This window comes from Leiobunum rupestre, chromosome 7 (assembly GCF_980474605.1).
Source record: "Leiobunum rupestre chromosome 7, qqLeiRupe1.1.hap1, whole genome shotgun sequence".
NCBI classification, from domain to species: domain Eukaryota; kingdom Metazoa; phylum Arthropoda; class Arachnida; order Opiliones; family Sclerosomatidae; genus Leiobunum; species Leiobunum rupestre.
The window spans coordinates 52,293,890-52,310,681 of NC_143390.1; the positions used below are offsets into that span (position 1 = coordinate 52,293,890).

The window sequence follows — 16,792 nt, forward strand, 5'->3', positions numbered from 1 at the left end:
CTGTGTACACTATTCCTCAATAAAAGATTTAGTTTACAACTGTCCAAGGCAAGAGCCACTACACTTCTGCCAAGAGTGTATTTATTTAAACTCTAAGTTTAAATAAATACATTCTTGCTCTGGCAACGGATAAAACAAAAATTTACGAAATTCCAACAAAGTGAATTGGTTTCCCTGTAGCATGAGTCTCTATTTACGAAGTTATTAGTTTCTTTATTTTATCACAAAAGCTATTACATTTACATAACTGCGCGTTAACTTCTCAAAATATGCAAAATTTAAGTACTTAATGGCTGTACTGTTTCCCGTGACACGTCTTGAGCAGGATACATTGGATCCAGAGCCAGTTTTGTTTATGAGTGCGACACAAAACGAGGATAGAGGATTGTTTGAAAATTTACAAATGCGAAACTCAATCGCCTGAAATTGTCTTATAATTTTGGTACAAAAATAATGATGCAAATACAGTGTAACAGGTAAATAAAATGAATGGAAAAAATATTTGAGGTTAACGTCGTCTGCTATTTAAAATTTTACCTCCCAAAGTGTTACTACTAGATAAACTTTGAATTTGGCTCCGAAGAGCGCTTTTGTAAATATTGTTATTGTCTTCTTCGGTAAAATACGGCGAAAACGCACGCAATAGTCAGCTAAGATAACACAGACGTTATTAGAGTATTGTAGCAATAGTCGAATCCACCATTCTCGGACTTATTTTACTTATTTTTATTAAAATATTTTAACTGTTATGACTTCCCGCCTTCGTACAATTCCTTCGTTTTAAAGTTGGGAATACTTCCAACTTTCCCAGTGCGCACGTTTCTCCAGACGCTGAAACCGTCTTCTAGTTTGCCATTTAACGCGTCGTTTTGGAAGTGATAAGTGTCAGCCACTTCCAAAACATCCCCTGCACGGGCTGTCAGCTGATCGGACTCGTCGTCGAAATGGTCCAGAATAACCACTCTTTTCGGCGGAAGAACGTAGGCGTAATGAAGAGGCACATCCAAAGAATACACGCTGGGGTGCAATTCAATCTCACGCAGATGTTGACTTGTGGTTTTCAAATAATTTGATAATTCGAACGCCAGACGACAAAACTGAAAAGAAATATTCGTTACAGTCATCTACTATCACCACTTTCCCACTAGTAAGCCCTCATCAGGGGAGGATTAACCCTTTCGGCACCTTTAGGCACAGAAACATTTGGCACCCCTTGGCATTGGTCAGCTAAGAAGGAAGGGGCGTATCGGTTTTTAAAAAAAAATAAATATATTTTAGTTTCCCCAAATCTTTTCGGCGTTATTTTGAGTAGGGGCAAGCCAAGTACATGGACCGTGGGGCTTTATCAGAGTTTTGGCGCCCCTAGAAAAATGGCGTCCTAGGCACGTGCCTACTTTGCCTAATGGTTAATATGCCCCTGGCCCTCATACGGAATGCCTTATCTACTGGCTTCAACAAAATAAGCAGCTGTATTACATAAATGACGAAAAACTAAAGCATAAATGTAACTATCATCTTTGAAAAACTTTTCATTCACATGCCATTTCCGTTCAAATATTTGTTTTCCAAACATATATACGCATTCCATTTATCATAGTTTTCTCATTTCCGTCCGTTTCCCGAAATTTGAAATACCTTCCTAACTGTGAATTATCTTTCCAAGTTTCAATCCAGTTCCTAACCGAAAAAACATATCAATTCCCGATGCATTTCTATATTTTCCGTGTTAAATATTAAAAGACCTTTGAAAAAAGAGCTCTTAGTTTCAAAGACCGCGAAAAACTGTTAAGGGCCGGAATTTTGTCTAACTGTAATACAGTGGCGTGAATGCCGATCTCCGTAAATATACAGTTAAATCGAGCTTTCTGTTTATGTTTCAGCAGAGCACTTTGCGTCTGTAAATTGGTTCTAGTGGTAAAAGGAAATTATTTCTAGTAAATATATATAAGATAATAGAAAGCGTTACAGGGAGGTCTTCCTCACGCGGCACTCTTCTCAAAAACGCTTAATTCATACGATTCTGTGGCCTCTTGGCTTTCACCGCCGAAGCGAAATTAAACTTTTCTGACCTTTCATTTTACAGGTCAGTTAAAGGGGGTATCCGAATAACTGGTAACCATTATTAATAAGGACAGCTTTTTAGACTTCTCGAAAATATTGAGGATTAACTTACACCAGATGACATTGTGCAGACTAAGTAATCGGAGTCGGCCAAAAGGTAGAGGTCAATCAAGAGGCCGTAGAGGGACTCATTGCTGTAGCGAGTTTTCTTGTTTCCAGCCAACTCGGAAACCCTCTCTTGGAATATGAAATTGTATTCTGGATATCTATAGGTCAAAGAAGGCAAACTTGAGTTTCTGAAACGCCACTTGGTTCATTTCGAAAGTCTATATCTATTCGAATATTAAACTATTCTACTTTAAAAATTCGACTATATTGTAAAATAGCACTTAAAACTAATTAACTCAATATATTTCCTCAACCACCATTATCATAATTAATAAAAGGTCTAACATAATTTGGTATTCCTAGCAATAATGAATAAATACACAACCTTTAAATACTGTTTAAGATTACTTTTTTACGCTGGTTACCTCGATTTGTTTACCAAGTATTTTTTACCAATCACACGAACCCAAACCTTAATGTTCGCATTTCCCTGCTGCTTGGATTTGCGCTTGTTGCAGCCAACTTCCAGGGGCTAGTAGGCCACACTTTGAAGCTCTCTGGCACTATTTTAACTCATCGTAGGAAAATGGGGATAAAAGAGGCATACTTCTCAATTCACCCCCTACAACTCCTTCAAATTTTTGCATAACCTTTTGAAACACCCTGTATATACACACTTTACTTGTTGATTCGGCCGCTTTGAAAAACCCCTCATTAGACCTATCATACTTATTATTTTATTTCTTTTGTTCTTAGTTGTTACAGAATTAAAAATTAATTGTTTAATGAAATGGCTGCGCAATAAAATAACGAAAATCAGCGATAAATTGCAAGGCAGCCGCGTCACCCTGGAGTGCTTTGTTAAAGTCCATTACTAAGACGCGATGGTCGTGCATCCAGAGAATAGATACCACCAATATGCAACATTATTATGACATCACCTTCTTTTTAAATCCTGGAAGGCTTCGGGGTCGTCTGTGGCCACGAAAACATTGCGCAATGTCTCTTCTTTGGCCATGTCCAGTTTGTTGTAAAATCGTTCCACCTCTCCCATGTAAACTTCGTTACCATGAAACAGAGCCTCTTGATTCACTTTATCGCTTCGTCTAATGTGAATTCTAAGGACATAAGAAAAATTTCACCATGTCAAAATTTCTATTATTTTATTACAAATATTCTCAAGGCTAAAATAGCCGCTGTAAATTAAGCAATCAAAAGCATTGCGAGTTCCAGATTCGGCAGTTAGGAAATAGAGGGCTTCCACAAAGCAAACTTTAATGAAGGTGCACTTTGGATACTTTACAGGCGGAATAAGATCAAAACATTTCGGGGTCCATCGTTAATATAGTGTTGCGATTACGTAAACATAAAGAAAAAAAAAAATAGAAAAAACCCTAAAAAGGTTTAATTTAAAAGAAATAAGCGTTAGTTAAAATTAATGTTTATTATCTTGATAAGATAAGGTCGAACTCAATACTCTTTTAATAAGCTGTATATAAACCCAGTTTCAATTGTAATATTCACTCATATTGTTCCATACAAAATGTTGTATCTTCAACGCAACTCAATGAAAGAGTTAAGAAAATAAATTCAGTTTTTAAAAGTAATTGCCTGGCTAGTCATTTCCAACAGCTATGTCACCAGTCCTCTTATGATCCAGCGAAAGACGTGACAAATTGGTGCCGAAACCCGGGAGGAACATAACCAAGTACAAGTTCAATAGGAAGATTCACGTATTAAGATCCTTCAACGTATCCTTGCGGAGCCACTTAAGAAGAACGCAAAGTCTATTAGCTTGGACGGTGAAGATACAAGAACCAGACCATGGAGCGATTGGTGAAAGCAAGAGCAACTTTAAGGACAAGGACAGACGCCATTATGAATAAGATCGATGACGAATGGAGTCAACAAGAACGGAACGAGGACCGACTAAGGCAATTATTAAAGCAACTCTCAGAGAAGAGGGACAAGTTGAGCTACAAAGACGAGCAACTAGAACCGCTGGTACCTGAAGACCTATTGGGAAACGAAATCGACGAAGTAGAAAAATACAGAGAAGCGATCATTGAAAGGCAGACCACGCTAGAGAAGTTCTTTCAAGACCTGGAAGTAGAGGAAGTATCCCGAAAAGAGAATATCAAGGAGAATTATGACGAAAACCAAGGAAAAATCATGGTCAACCTCCCTCGAGTAACGATACCGCAGTTTAATGGGGACCCTACGCAATGGCGAAGTTTTTGGGATCAGTTTAGCGCAGCTATCCACGGAAAAAATGGCATCGGAAACGTTACCAAGTTCGTCTACTTGAAATCCTATATGGAAGGAAAAGCTCTCAACACGATATCTGGACTTCCGCTTACTGAAGAAAACTACATCGTCGCTGTCGAACTATTGGAGAAACGATACGGACGAAAAGGAGTGGCCATCAGTAGTCATCTGGATAAAATAACCAGATTAGATCCGATCAGAAGATCCACGGATATTTCCGGATTGAGGTCACTCTATGATACATGTGATGTCCAGGTCAAGTGTCTCGAAGCATTAGGAATTCCTCAAGCAAGTTACGGATATCTTTTTTGCCACATCGTAATTCAGCTTTTCCCTCACGATATGGCGCTGGAGTATTCAAGACAATTGGACGAGGCCGACGATGAATACGATGCAAGCGTTCTGATGGAGTACTTGAGAAAAGAAGTGGAGTGCCGAGAACGAGCTGCAGTGCTTAATAGACCAATACGAGACCATAGTGACGACGCTAAGAAAGTAAGATTCCATTCAAGAGCTGATGTCGGGACCTCCAGATCGAGCGCATTTCCAATGAGAAGCAAAATACCCACAGCGTCGATCCTGAACGTAGCTGTAGCTGATGCAGATACCTGTTGTTATTGTAATAGCGATCACAAGCCGGAAGACTGCACGAGTGCAACGCTGGAACGGAAGATGGAGTTGCTGACCCATCAAGATAGATGTTTTCTATGTCTTAAACCGAGACATACCGCTCGACGCTGTAAATCAAAAAACAGATGTAAGAAATGCCAAAGGCGACATCACGTATCAATATGCCGAGACATTCATGGAGAAAAACCAAGAACTTCGGAAAAAGAACTACAATCGTCTGAGAAAAATAATGAATTGATATCTATGGCGGCGAGCTGTCCGACGCAAGATTTTCACGGTCAGCAAGTACTCCTTCAAACAATCGTTGTATACGCAGAAGGTATTAATGGAAAACAGCCGATACGATGTCTCTTGGATAACGGCGCTCAGAGGTCCTTCATAACTAAAGACGTAGTCGAAAGACTTCAATTGCCAATCATTGGAGAAGGTACCATCACCGTTGGAGGGTTCGAAACAGAGAAATCAACAGCATCGACCAGAAGGAAAGTCAAGGTCCTTCTACGGGGCCTGAATGATCCGACAAGTAGTATCGAGATGTCCGTATTCGAGAGCCCGAAGATCCTAGGAGCAGTTATCGGTATGCCAGATAACGATATCAGAGAAACAATGGCGAAGAGAGGTATCCAATTGGCGGACAAGTCTGAAGTAAATGGTCAACCTGTAAGAAGAGAGCTGTCTATGCTAATAGCAGGGGACTACTATTGGAAGATAGTCACCGGCGTGATTCACAGATTAACGGACTCTCTCGTCGCTTTGGAAAGTCGACTAGGATGGGCAGTTCAAGGGCCAACCCTGATGTCTTCGAACGTATTTGCTCAGGGTGTCGTCGTGATGAATGCGATAGTTGAAGAGGAAGAAGAAGAAAAAGACGAGATGAGTCTAAAGGCGTTCTGGGAGCTTGAGTCCTTAGGGATCCTGGATGAAGAATCTATATCAAGAACGGATGAAGAGTTAATCCTGAAGCATAATTCTAATATCAAGATTCAAGACGGACGATATGAAGTAAAATTGCTATGGAAGGAAGATCAAGTTGAACAACTTGGAAGTAATTTCGCACTGGCCAGTCGACGCATGCAAGGCCTCGTGAAGAAATGTCAGCGAAACCCTACATTATACCAGCGCTATCAAGAAACGTTTGATGACTACCAACAACAGGGTATCGTAGAGGAAGTCCCACATGAGCTGATCCAGTCCGAAGAGCCGAAGTACTACATACCACATTTTCCTGTAATACGAGAAGATAAAGAGACAACGAAGTTTCGTATCGTCTTTGACGCAGCGGCGCACGAAAAAGGATGTCCATCATTGAACTCTCTACTTAACCCTGGGCCGAACTTGAATCCCGACTTACTAGCGTTACTCATCCGTTTCCGAAGAAACAAAATAGCTATCATGGCAGACATTGAGAAAGCGTTCTTGATGATAACGCTGGCTGTACCAGACCGTGAATTCACGAGATTTCTTTGGATCAAGTCCCTACCAAAGGGAAGCGAACCCGTAAGATTCATTCACCTGCGCATGACAAGGGTCTTGTTCGGGGTCTGTTCAAGTCCATTTCACTTGGCCGCAGTATTGAAGTATCACTTCGACCAGTATAAGGACCAGTATCCTGAGACAATAAAAGAACTCGAAAAAAGTATCTATGTGGACGATCTCATATCAGGAAAGCCGAATGTCGAAGAAGCGAAGATACTTTACCATCAATCCAAGGACATCCTCTCACGAGCTGGAATGAATTTGAGAAAATGGACATCGAATTCTGAGGAGCTAGTAAAACATTGGAAAGACCAAGGAGTTCAAGAAGATAAATCTTTGGTCCCGAATTTAGAAAAATCCCCGCTGCCTCTCAAGGTCCTCGGCATCTCCTGGAATTCTCAGGCAGATACTCTGGTCTTTGACGTATCGACTCTCAAAGAATTTCTGAAGACAAGAAAAAATACGAAGAGAAGTGTTTTGCAAGCGGCGGCTCGAGTCTTCGATCCCATTGGTTTCCTGTCTCCATTCTTGGTACGTGTCAAATGTCTCTTTCAAAAGCTATGGCTGGCTGGCTTGGACTGGGATTCTGAACTGCCAAGTTTTCTAACGGAGGAATGGAATAAATGGTGTCACGAACTCGATGATTTACGTCATGTCTCGATCCCACGATGGTACTATCAAGATTGTGAAGAAAGAATCATCTCGAAAGAAATCCATCTATTCTGCGACGCAAGCAAACAAGCTTATGGAGCCGTAGCATACCTAAGATACGAGACAGTTACCGGAAAGATTGGAGTCAGTCTGCTTTCATCAAAAACCAGAGTCGCTCCAATAAAAGAATTAAAAATACCTCGTCTGGAGTTGATGGCAGCATTGGTTGGTTCTCGATTACTGAGCTATTTGTTGGGCGTCTTTAACGGCGAGATCACCACTTATTATTGTTGGACCGATTCCACCATCGTCGTTCAATGGATCCAAAGATTGGCTAGAGAGTGGAAACCTTTCGTAGCAAACAGGATTGCCGAAATTCACAAGTTAACAGAGCCGTCGTCCTGGGGTCACTGCGCTGGAAAGACCAATCCCGCGGATCTGCCGTCCCGAGGATGCTCCGTAAACGAACTCATGTCAAACAGAATCTGGTGGAATGGACCTCCATGGCTTCTACAAGAAAAATGGACGTGGCCGAGAAATTCGAAGTTTTCCAACGACAATCAAGAAGTAGAAGAAGAGAGGCGAACTATTCAAATGCCCGGTCTCGTGCAAGAAAGTGAACCCGTCATGGATCTGCAAAAATACAGCTCAGTAACTCGAGTACTTCGAGTAACTTCCTGGATTCTACGTTGGCGAAACAATACAAGGAACCAAAGAAGAACTGGTCCCCTAGCAACAGAAGAAATAGAAAATTCTCGTAAAAAATGGATACGTCAAGTCCAACAAGAGTCATTTCTAGAGGAAGTCGCGTGTTTGCTGAACAGTCAACCGTTACCAAAGAACTCAAAAATCATTCAATTTTGTCCATTTCTACAAGATGGCATGCTTCGAGTCGGAGGACGTTTGCAGAACTCAAATCTCGAATATCAAGTCAAACATCCATACCTTCTACCATCAAAACACAGGTTGTCCGAGCTCTTAGTAAAAGAAAGCCATTGCGCCATGATGCACGGAGGTCTAAATGCTACCTTGACGCAACTAAGGGAGAACTACTGGATACTTCAAGGTCGTCAGATGGTGAAGAGGATAATTGGAAGATGTACGGTTTGTCGGCGTTTCAGCGTCAAGGCTGGAGATCAAATTGCCGCCCCCCTGCCTTTCCAAAGAGTCAACGAGGCGCCTCCATTTGCGACAACCGGAATCGACTTCGCCGGTCCTTTAAAAACTGCGAGGCTGGAAGGTTCCAAGAAGGTCTACATCGCTCTCTTTACTTGTGGAGTAACCCGAGCCATTCACTTGGAGTTGGTGTCTGATATGAGCGCCGACAAGTTTATGATGGCTTTCCGAAGATTTGTGGCTCGAAGAGGAATTTGTTCAAACGTATATTCTGATAATGCAAAGTCCTTTAAGAAAACCGACCGAGATCTTGAAAAGCTTTACCGGAATATCGAAGAAAAGCCGTTTCAAGAATATCTGGGCCACAAGGGAATAGCATGGAGATATATCACGGAGTACGCTGCCTGGTGGGGCGGTTTTTGGGAACGGCTTGTCCGTTCCGTGAAGACCTGTTTAAAGAAAACCATTGGGAATAATGCAATGTCCTTCGAAGAACTAGTAACGAGTCTAACTGAAATTGAGGCAGTCGTCAACTCAAGACCGTTGACGTACAACGACACCGACCCGAACGAGCCATTCCCGTTGACTCCCTCACATTTTCTCATTGGTCAACGAGCCACTTCGATTCCCGATCATTCCTTCAAGAGACCAGACGTCAACGCCAACGAGAGACGGCTGATTCAGCGACTTAAACATCGTCAAGCCGTTCTGAACCATTTCTGGCATCGCTGGCGCAACAATTACCTACTAGAACTTCGCTCGGCCCACACCAGCAAAACAGTAACCAGCACCGTTCCTTTCAAGGTGAACGATGTCGTACTCTTGGGCGATGAAAAATTACCTCGACAAGTATGGCGTATCGGACGTATTACCGAAGTCTTTCCTGGACGTGATGGAAAGGTTCGGGCGTGCAGTCTAAGGCTACCTGGTGACGTCACAGCAAAAAGAGCCGTTCAACACCTATACAACTTAGAAATCAGCGAAGGGTCATGAACAATCATTGTCCATCGGGCGGAGGATGTTGCGATTACGTAAACATAAAGAAAAAAAAAATAGAAAAAACCCTAAAAAGGTTTAATTTAAAAGAAATAAGCGTTAGTTAAAATTAATGTTTATTATCTTGATAAGATAAGGTCGAACTCAATACTCTTTTAATAAGCTGTATATAAACCCAGTTTCAATTGTAATATTCACTCATATTGTTCCATACAAAATGTTGTATCTTCAACGCAACTCAATGAAAGAGTTAAGAAAATAAATTCAGTTTTTAAAAGTAATTGCCTGGCTAGTCATTTCCAACAGCTATGTCACCAGTCCTCTTATGATCCAGCGAAAGACGTGACATATAGTAAACTAAAAAAATTATACATATTTGTGAATAGAGCGTTCCATAAAATCGGCGTGGTGTGCGTTCCCCCTTTGGAGTTCGGAGGAGGTAAAGGTTTGGCCGATTTTTCGTGTGAGACAAAAATATTTATCTGGCAAACCCGTATGAAATTGAGAGGAGTCGATTTTTAGGAGTAGCGTAGTAACGTTGCTAGCCTAGGCTTCACTAATTTCCGGCTTTCCGCGCCGTTTTTCTTATTTTAAATGATTTTTGTAATAAATGTATGATGGTAAATAAGCAAAATACTAGTCCCAAATCCACGGGTTTAAAAAGTAACTCCTAAAAGGTACGTCTCTAAAATATTCATAAAAAGACAGGACATAAGTCGAATTATCTTATACCAAAAAATAACAAATGTTGTTAGTCCTTCTGAACTAGCTCTATAGTCTGTATGAAAAGTTTGGCCGGTTTTGGGCCGATTTTATAGAACGCTCTTTTGGCAATTGGTTATTGTAATGTTTAAAAGTTCAAAAAACAAAAAAATTCTATCATAATTTAGAATGTCAGAAAACGAAATTTGCTGGTGTTTCACAGTAAGTCTGGGCGCAAGTGGCGTCAAATACTGACAAGGAGTTTGGGTGTCAAATTCTCCCTTCTTAGTCCGATTTCCCTAATTACTTTGTAGAATTCGCGCTTTCCGCCATTTTAATACTTTGGGGTAAAATAGGGACACCAGATGTCTCTCGTGTTACCGAGGCACAGTGTTTCGAAAAGCCCAAAATGCGGCAGAAATTAAAAAATTACCAGACACATATAATATTTACATATTTATAACCAGGAAGTAAACAGGAGTAACGTAGCACCGAAAATTTAATGCTGCGCCCCCTAGCGATGAAGTTAGCTTCCCCCTTGGAATACGGGGTTAACGTTGGTGGCATTCGATAGCCCTTAAAGAGTTTAGAGAGTTGACAAAAATTCACGGTCGTAAGTCTTACCATATACTAATAAAATTAAGTTATAGGGTTGGAAAAGTCCATTTTAGAGCATGTTCATCCGAGATTTCTTCCGAAACACGCAAGTGGATACCCAATATTTTTCGAACGTTTTCTAGTAAACGTTCCATTATATCCATTCTATAAATATTTCCGGTTTCCCTTCGCGACCGTTGAAGAAAGTTGACCTCGAAGGTTTGTAGAATATTACTGTTAATCTAGGCTGAAACCGCCATATTTGGCTATAAATTTCATCAGCGGGTAAAGCAACTTATGCATACCAATTTTGTAATACTATTTGGCAGATGTCAATTAAAAGTAAATATCGTTGGCTGAAAGCCAAAAACGCGTAATATTCTGACAACTTTTTTGATGAGGCTCTAATCTGTTATCAACGCTATAAATCATTTTTTATTGCAATATAGTAAAATTGCATTACACTTCCTGAATTTTTTCTTAAAAATTTAACGATCTTAAATAGAATAAAAGATTAGGGTAAATTTTTTTTTAAAAAGACGATATCATTTTGAATATTTGGAGTATCGCTATTTACGTAGAATTTCAATGATTATTTAAAATCATTACCGAATACATTTTGGTAGGTCGTAGTTGCTTTCTGAAGAAGAAAACAAATTGAAGCGAGATAACTATACAGGGTCTTTTTTTTTGCTCGGAAAAGTGTTTTTTTTTCAAAAACTATTTATAGTACCGATTTCAAATTTGGAAGGTCAATTCTCTATACCGGGGGACATCAGTTTGAGAAATTTGAGCGTTTTCGGTAATGTTTTTCACCAATTTTGAAAAATTATTTTTCGACCACTAGGTGCGAGATAAAAAATTTCTATTATAAAGTTGTAGGCCGTCATCGAAAACCCTTAAAAATTGTTCACTCGACGAAAAACAATTTATTTATCAGTGAAAATTCGAGCTTGAAAAATTTACAAGTTGGTGAAGTCAAATTACGATTGTTTGAAACGATAATTGAAACCGAATTACCTAATCCAGTTGAAACTTTGGTTAAAAAAACGACCCGATTTAAAAAACACGAGGCTATAGGTCAATCCTAAACATGCATTGGGTATTTAAAGGAAAACTTTGGGAGATTATTATCAGTGTTTGATAATATTTCGAACAATGCCTCGTTATTCAGTAGCTGAGCGTACCGAGATAGTTGCCATTTACTATGGAGAAGCAGCGCAAAACCTTAGAAGAGTGACTGAAATCTTCGCAGAAAGACATCCAAATGGAGCACCATCTGTAAATACAGTAAGACGAGCAATTCACGATTTCAATCAATTTGGTAACTTGCAACCTAGGTTTCGCGGATTGGGTCAACCGGATTTAGACTTCGAGAACAATGTACTCGCGTACTTTGTGGCATATCCTCGTCACAGTTGCGCTAACGCCGCTGCTTATTTGGGTGTTCTGCAAATCGTGTGTGGAAAATTCTTCGTAAGAATCGCTATCACCCATACAGAGCTACGCTCCACCAAGGACTAATTGACGGAGACCATCAAAGACGTTATGAATTTAGCAACTGGTTACTAAATGCTGTCCAAGAAGATAGACAATTTTTGCGCCATGTTTTGTTCTCCGACGAAGCGTCATTTTCAAAACAGCCATCTTTGGTCTGACATCAACCCACATTGGGGTTTTGAATATCATCACCAGGTTCAATTTGAACGGGTCAATGTTTGGGTTGGACTTGTTGGAAACCGTTTGATTGGTCCCTTTTTCCTGCCGACGAACCTCAACGGCCAAAGGTATTTACATTTTCTACAGAACGAACTGAGTGACGCAATCGACGACCTTCCATTGGCTGAAAGACGTCAGTTGTGGTTTTAGCAAGATGGCGCCCCTCCGCATTTTTCCCGGCAAGTAACTGAGCACCTCAACAACGAGTTTCCTGAAAGGTGGATATGGAGAAATGGTCCAGTGCATTGGCCAGCAAGGTCACCTGACCTAACACCGCTGGATTATTTTCTCTGGGGATTCGTTAAAGCAAAGGTATACGCCACGCCCATTGAAACTAGGGAGGAACTCATTAGACGAATAATCAGTGCTTGCCGAGACGTCACACCAGAAATGGTAGAGAAAGCGTTTAAGAACTTAATTGTCCGCGCACAAACCTGTGTTGCAGCCAATGGTGATATTATTGAAAATGTTTTGTAAAAATTTATGTGAATAAAATATCTGCATTTAAAAACCAAACGTGTACATTTTTTCAAGTGTGAAAACTCTTCTACGTTTGTATTAGACTTGTTCCCTTTTCAATTATCGTTTCAAACAATCGTAATTTGGCTTCACCAACTTGTAAATTTTTCAAGCTCGAATTTTCACTGATAAATAAGTTGTTTTTCGTCGAGTGAACAATTTTTAAGGGTTTTCGATGACGGCCTACAACTTTATAATAGAAATTTTTTATCTCGCACCTAGTGGTCGAAAAATAATTTTTCAAAATTGGTGAAAAACATTACCGAAAACGCTCAAATTTCTCAAACTGATGTCCCCCGGTATAGAGAATTGACCTTCCAAATTTGAAATCGGTACTATAAATAGTTTTTGAAAAAAAAAACACTTTTCCGAGCAAAAAAAAAGACCCTGTATTTAAAGCGCCAAAATGTGTGTGTTTTTTTTAAATCAAAAGTTACTTTTATATTTAACGCGCTTTCACTTATTTGAATAACGTGTTTGTTCAAATATGGATAACCCACAAAGTCAATTTGTTGGCAATGTTCGCCACGACCGCTCTTTCAACGCAACAATAACAAACGACGCCTCATTTAGTAGTAATATTTTACCTTCTTTAAGTTCTTCGCCAACCAACAGTAATTCAATTGATAAGAGCAACCCAAGAGTTCCCATTACTAAAAGGGAATTGGTTGGAATTTTCAAGGAACACAAAAACCTAGGTGACTGTATTTCGAGTATCCGAATCTTACTTGGAAATCAAATAAAGGAAAACCTTTCGAAGTTTCAAATGGTAATTCTACGGAGAGCAATTGAAAGCAAAAAAAAAAAAAGTTTAACCGTTGGTGGAAAAAAGCTGGTAGAGTGATGGCTGACTTTGAGAGGAAGCACCACGTCTGGTTGCAGACAGCTTTTAAAATTCCTGAAACTCTTCTTACTAATTCTGATCCAAATACGCCCTTAGGAGTTCCTGATGTAGGAAGGCCAATTATAGAATTTTCAGTTGCATCTGCTCGTTCAAAACGAGTTCACGTTAGTGAGTTAGCATCCTTATTGGAAGACGAACCCGCTGAGAAAATCATAAAAGGAACAGCAGTAGCGGTTGAACGGAAAGGAGAAACTGAATTGACCTTGGGCCTAGAAAAACTGATGAACCGTTCGAATACAGCATCAGCTGTACCCGAAAGAATGTCCAAGGACGTGCCAACGTCTTGTTCTGACACAGAAGCTCTCGCGTTGATTTTAGATGGAGATTTATCAGTAAACACCTATAATATGATCAGGCAAACTTCTTTATCTCATGGCTCTTTTCTCTTCCCATCTTACTATAAAGTTCTTCAGGCAAAATTACTCTGCAGGCCAGCTGTTGTGAATGTATCTGAAACGGTAGCGTTCGTTTCTCTTCAAAATCTTTTAGACCCCACTGTAAACCGGATTTTAAATCTTCAAGGAGAATTTATCATCAGGTACACAAAGGACATTAATCAGGAAAGTTTACATCTAACTCTTTCAGTCTCTTGGGGCTTTGATGGAAGCACCGGTCAATCGCGGTATAAACAGAGCTTCGGTATCTCTATCGACTCTAGTGATGCCTGCCTTTTTGTAACCACAATTATTCCTTTGATCCTAAGATCAGAATATGGACATACCGTCTGGAAAAACAGAACCCCGCAGTCAGTACGCTTTTGTCGGCCCCTAAGTATTCAATTTATTAAAGAATCCAAGCAGAAAGTGATTGGGTAAAACAACAAATTGAACAACTGCAGATCTTCACTTCAAACATTTCGGGCATATCTGTGTCAGTCGCGTACAGTCTTAGTCTTAGTCTTACTGTAATCGACGGCAAAGTGCTTAGTATTTTATCAGGTGCTTCGTCTCAGCAATGCTGCCCAATCTGCGGGGCAACACCTACCCAATTTAACGACATTCATCGTCAAAACTTTTTACCGAAAGATGGAACTCGGTTACGATATGGACTGAGTCCATTACACGCTTGGATACGGTTTATGGAGTTTTGCTTACATTTGGGGTACCGCAACGTTGATGGATTAAAGACCTGGCGCATTAAGGGGGGAGCTAAGAACCCGACCTTTATTAAAAGAAAACCAGATATTCAACGTTTGATGTGGGATAAGTTATCATTAAGGGTAAACTTTCCTAATCCTGGTGGGTCTGGCACGAGCAACGATGGAAACCCGGCCTGAAGGGCTTTTTCGCCTTCAAATCAAGAAATATTTGCAGAAATTCTTTCCATTGAACGTTGGCTTGTGGAGGGGTTGCATGTAATTTTATGTGCCATATCCTCAAATTTTCCCATTGATTCCGAAGAATTTGGCCAGTATTATCTAGAATTAAGTAAAAAGTACGTTGCCAATTATAAGTGGTTTAATTTGCCTGTAACCCTACATAAAATCCTTGTTCATGGTTTAATAACTATTCAGCAGTCCACTTTACCTATAGGAGTTCTAAGTGAACAGGCGGGTGAGTCCCAGACAGGGAAATGAATTCTAGGAAAACATCTAGAATTGAAAATTTACGGGACATATTTAATCGAGCCCTGGATTCGAGTGATCCCATTATTTCGAACATTTCCCTCGGCAAAAGAATAGCAAAGTAAAAACAAATTCCACTTCCGAGAGCCGTTATGGATTTACTTAAAGAACCAAATGAACCACCTTATCCAGTCAGTTTAAATAATTCTGAACACGAGATAGAATTCTGTTATGAAAACCACAAATATTTTCTGAATAATATGCGTTTAGCAACTGAAAATATTGAATAGCTATGTTTGCTTCATATATTTTAAAACAAATAAGCAATTAAGATATTTGTTAACATAATTTTGGTATATTTTAAAGTGATGTTAAACTGTTTTCTATAAAATAATTTTTGCAAATTAGTATAAGCAAGGGTAATACTAATTAGCATAACGGTAGGGCTTTTCTACTGTTATTCGTTTTAGCCAAATTTTGGCTAGCAATTTTATTACTAATTTCTAAATATTTTAACTCAACTTTCTTCAACGGTCGCGAAGGGAAACCGGAACTATTTATGGAATTTATATAATGAAACGTTTACTAGAAAACGTTCGAAAAATATTGGGTATCCACTTGCGTGTTTCGGAAGAAATCTCGGATGAACATGCTCTAAAATGGACTTTTCCAACCCTAAAACTTAATTTTATTAGTATATGGTAAGACTTACGACCGTGAATTTTTGTCAACTCTCTAAACTCTTTAAGGGCTATCGAATGCCACCAACGTTAACCCTGTATTCCAAGGGGGAAGCTAACTTCATCGCGAGGCGGCGCAGCATTAAAATTTTGGTGCTACGTTACTCCTGTTTACTTCCTGGTTATAAATATGTAAATATTATATGTGTCAGGTAATTTTTTAATTTCTGCCGCATTTTGGGCTTTTCGAAACACTGTGCGAGGGAAGTCACAGTGACGGTAAAAGGTATAATTAAAGCTATATGTACAGTTATTAATTTTTAATAATACCAATAGTTCTAGGAAAACGTTGAGACTTGGTATGTTTCCTATATTATGACGTCCGCTATATTTAATAATAATTAGCTAGGCTACAAAAAGCATTGGTAAGTGTCACTTTTAAAATGAGGCTTCGGTTATTAATAATAATAAAAAATAATCAGCTAGGCTTATACCCAAGGCACCAGTCATCGTGCGACTCTTGAAGCCTCTAATTTAGGTGGCCGGGTTACAATGCGTAGGAGGGTGGTGGCAAGCCCTTCATGCCACGCGAGCCAACAGCTCCCTAGACTTACTATTACTGTTAACCTCTACCAATTTTTATGGGAAGGGAAACCGAAGAGCTCGGGGGAAAACCCCTTTAACCAGTGGAGAGAGAACTTGCAAACTCAACGCCGCAGTGGTTCCGAGTTTTTCAACCAATTCCACAAGCTGGGATGAAACCTGGTACCTCTTGCTGCGAGGCGAAAGTGTTAACCACTT

The 16,792-nt window shown here is 39.8% G+C and overlaps 1 protein-coding gene across 7 annotated transcripts in view; it reads right to left on the minus strand.

Annotated features, from left to right (window-relative positions):
• Positions 1-228: 228 nt before the first annotated feature.
• The window catches only part of LOC149937212 (alpha-(1,6)-fucosyltransferase-like), a 54,102-nt gene continuing 37,538 nt past the window's right edge, over positions 229-16,792 (minus strand). For all 7 annotated transcript variants that reach the window (XM_090153170.1, XM_090153172.1, XM_090153171.1 and 4 more), the window contains 3 exons: positions 3,111-3,287; positions 2,174-2,327; positions 229-1,097 (listed from right to left, as the gene is read on the minus strand). In XM_090153170.1, coding sequence (XP_090009296.1) covers positions 747-1,097; positions 2,174-2,327; positions 3,111-3,287 — 682 coding nt within the window. In that variant the 3' untranslated portion in view covers positions 229-746. The remainder of the gene's footprint in view (positions 1,098-2,173; positions 2,328-3,110; positions 3,288-16,792) is intronic.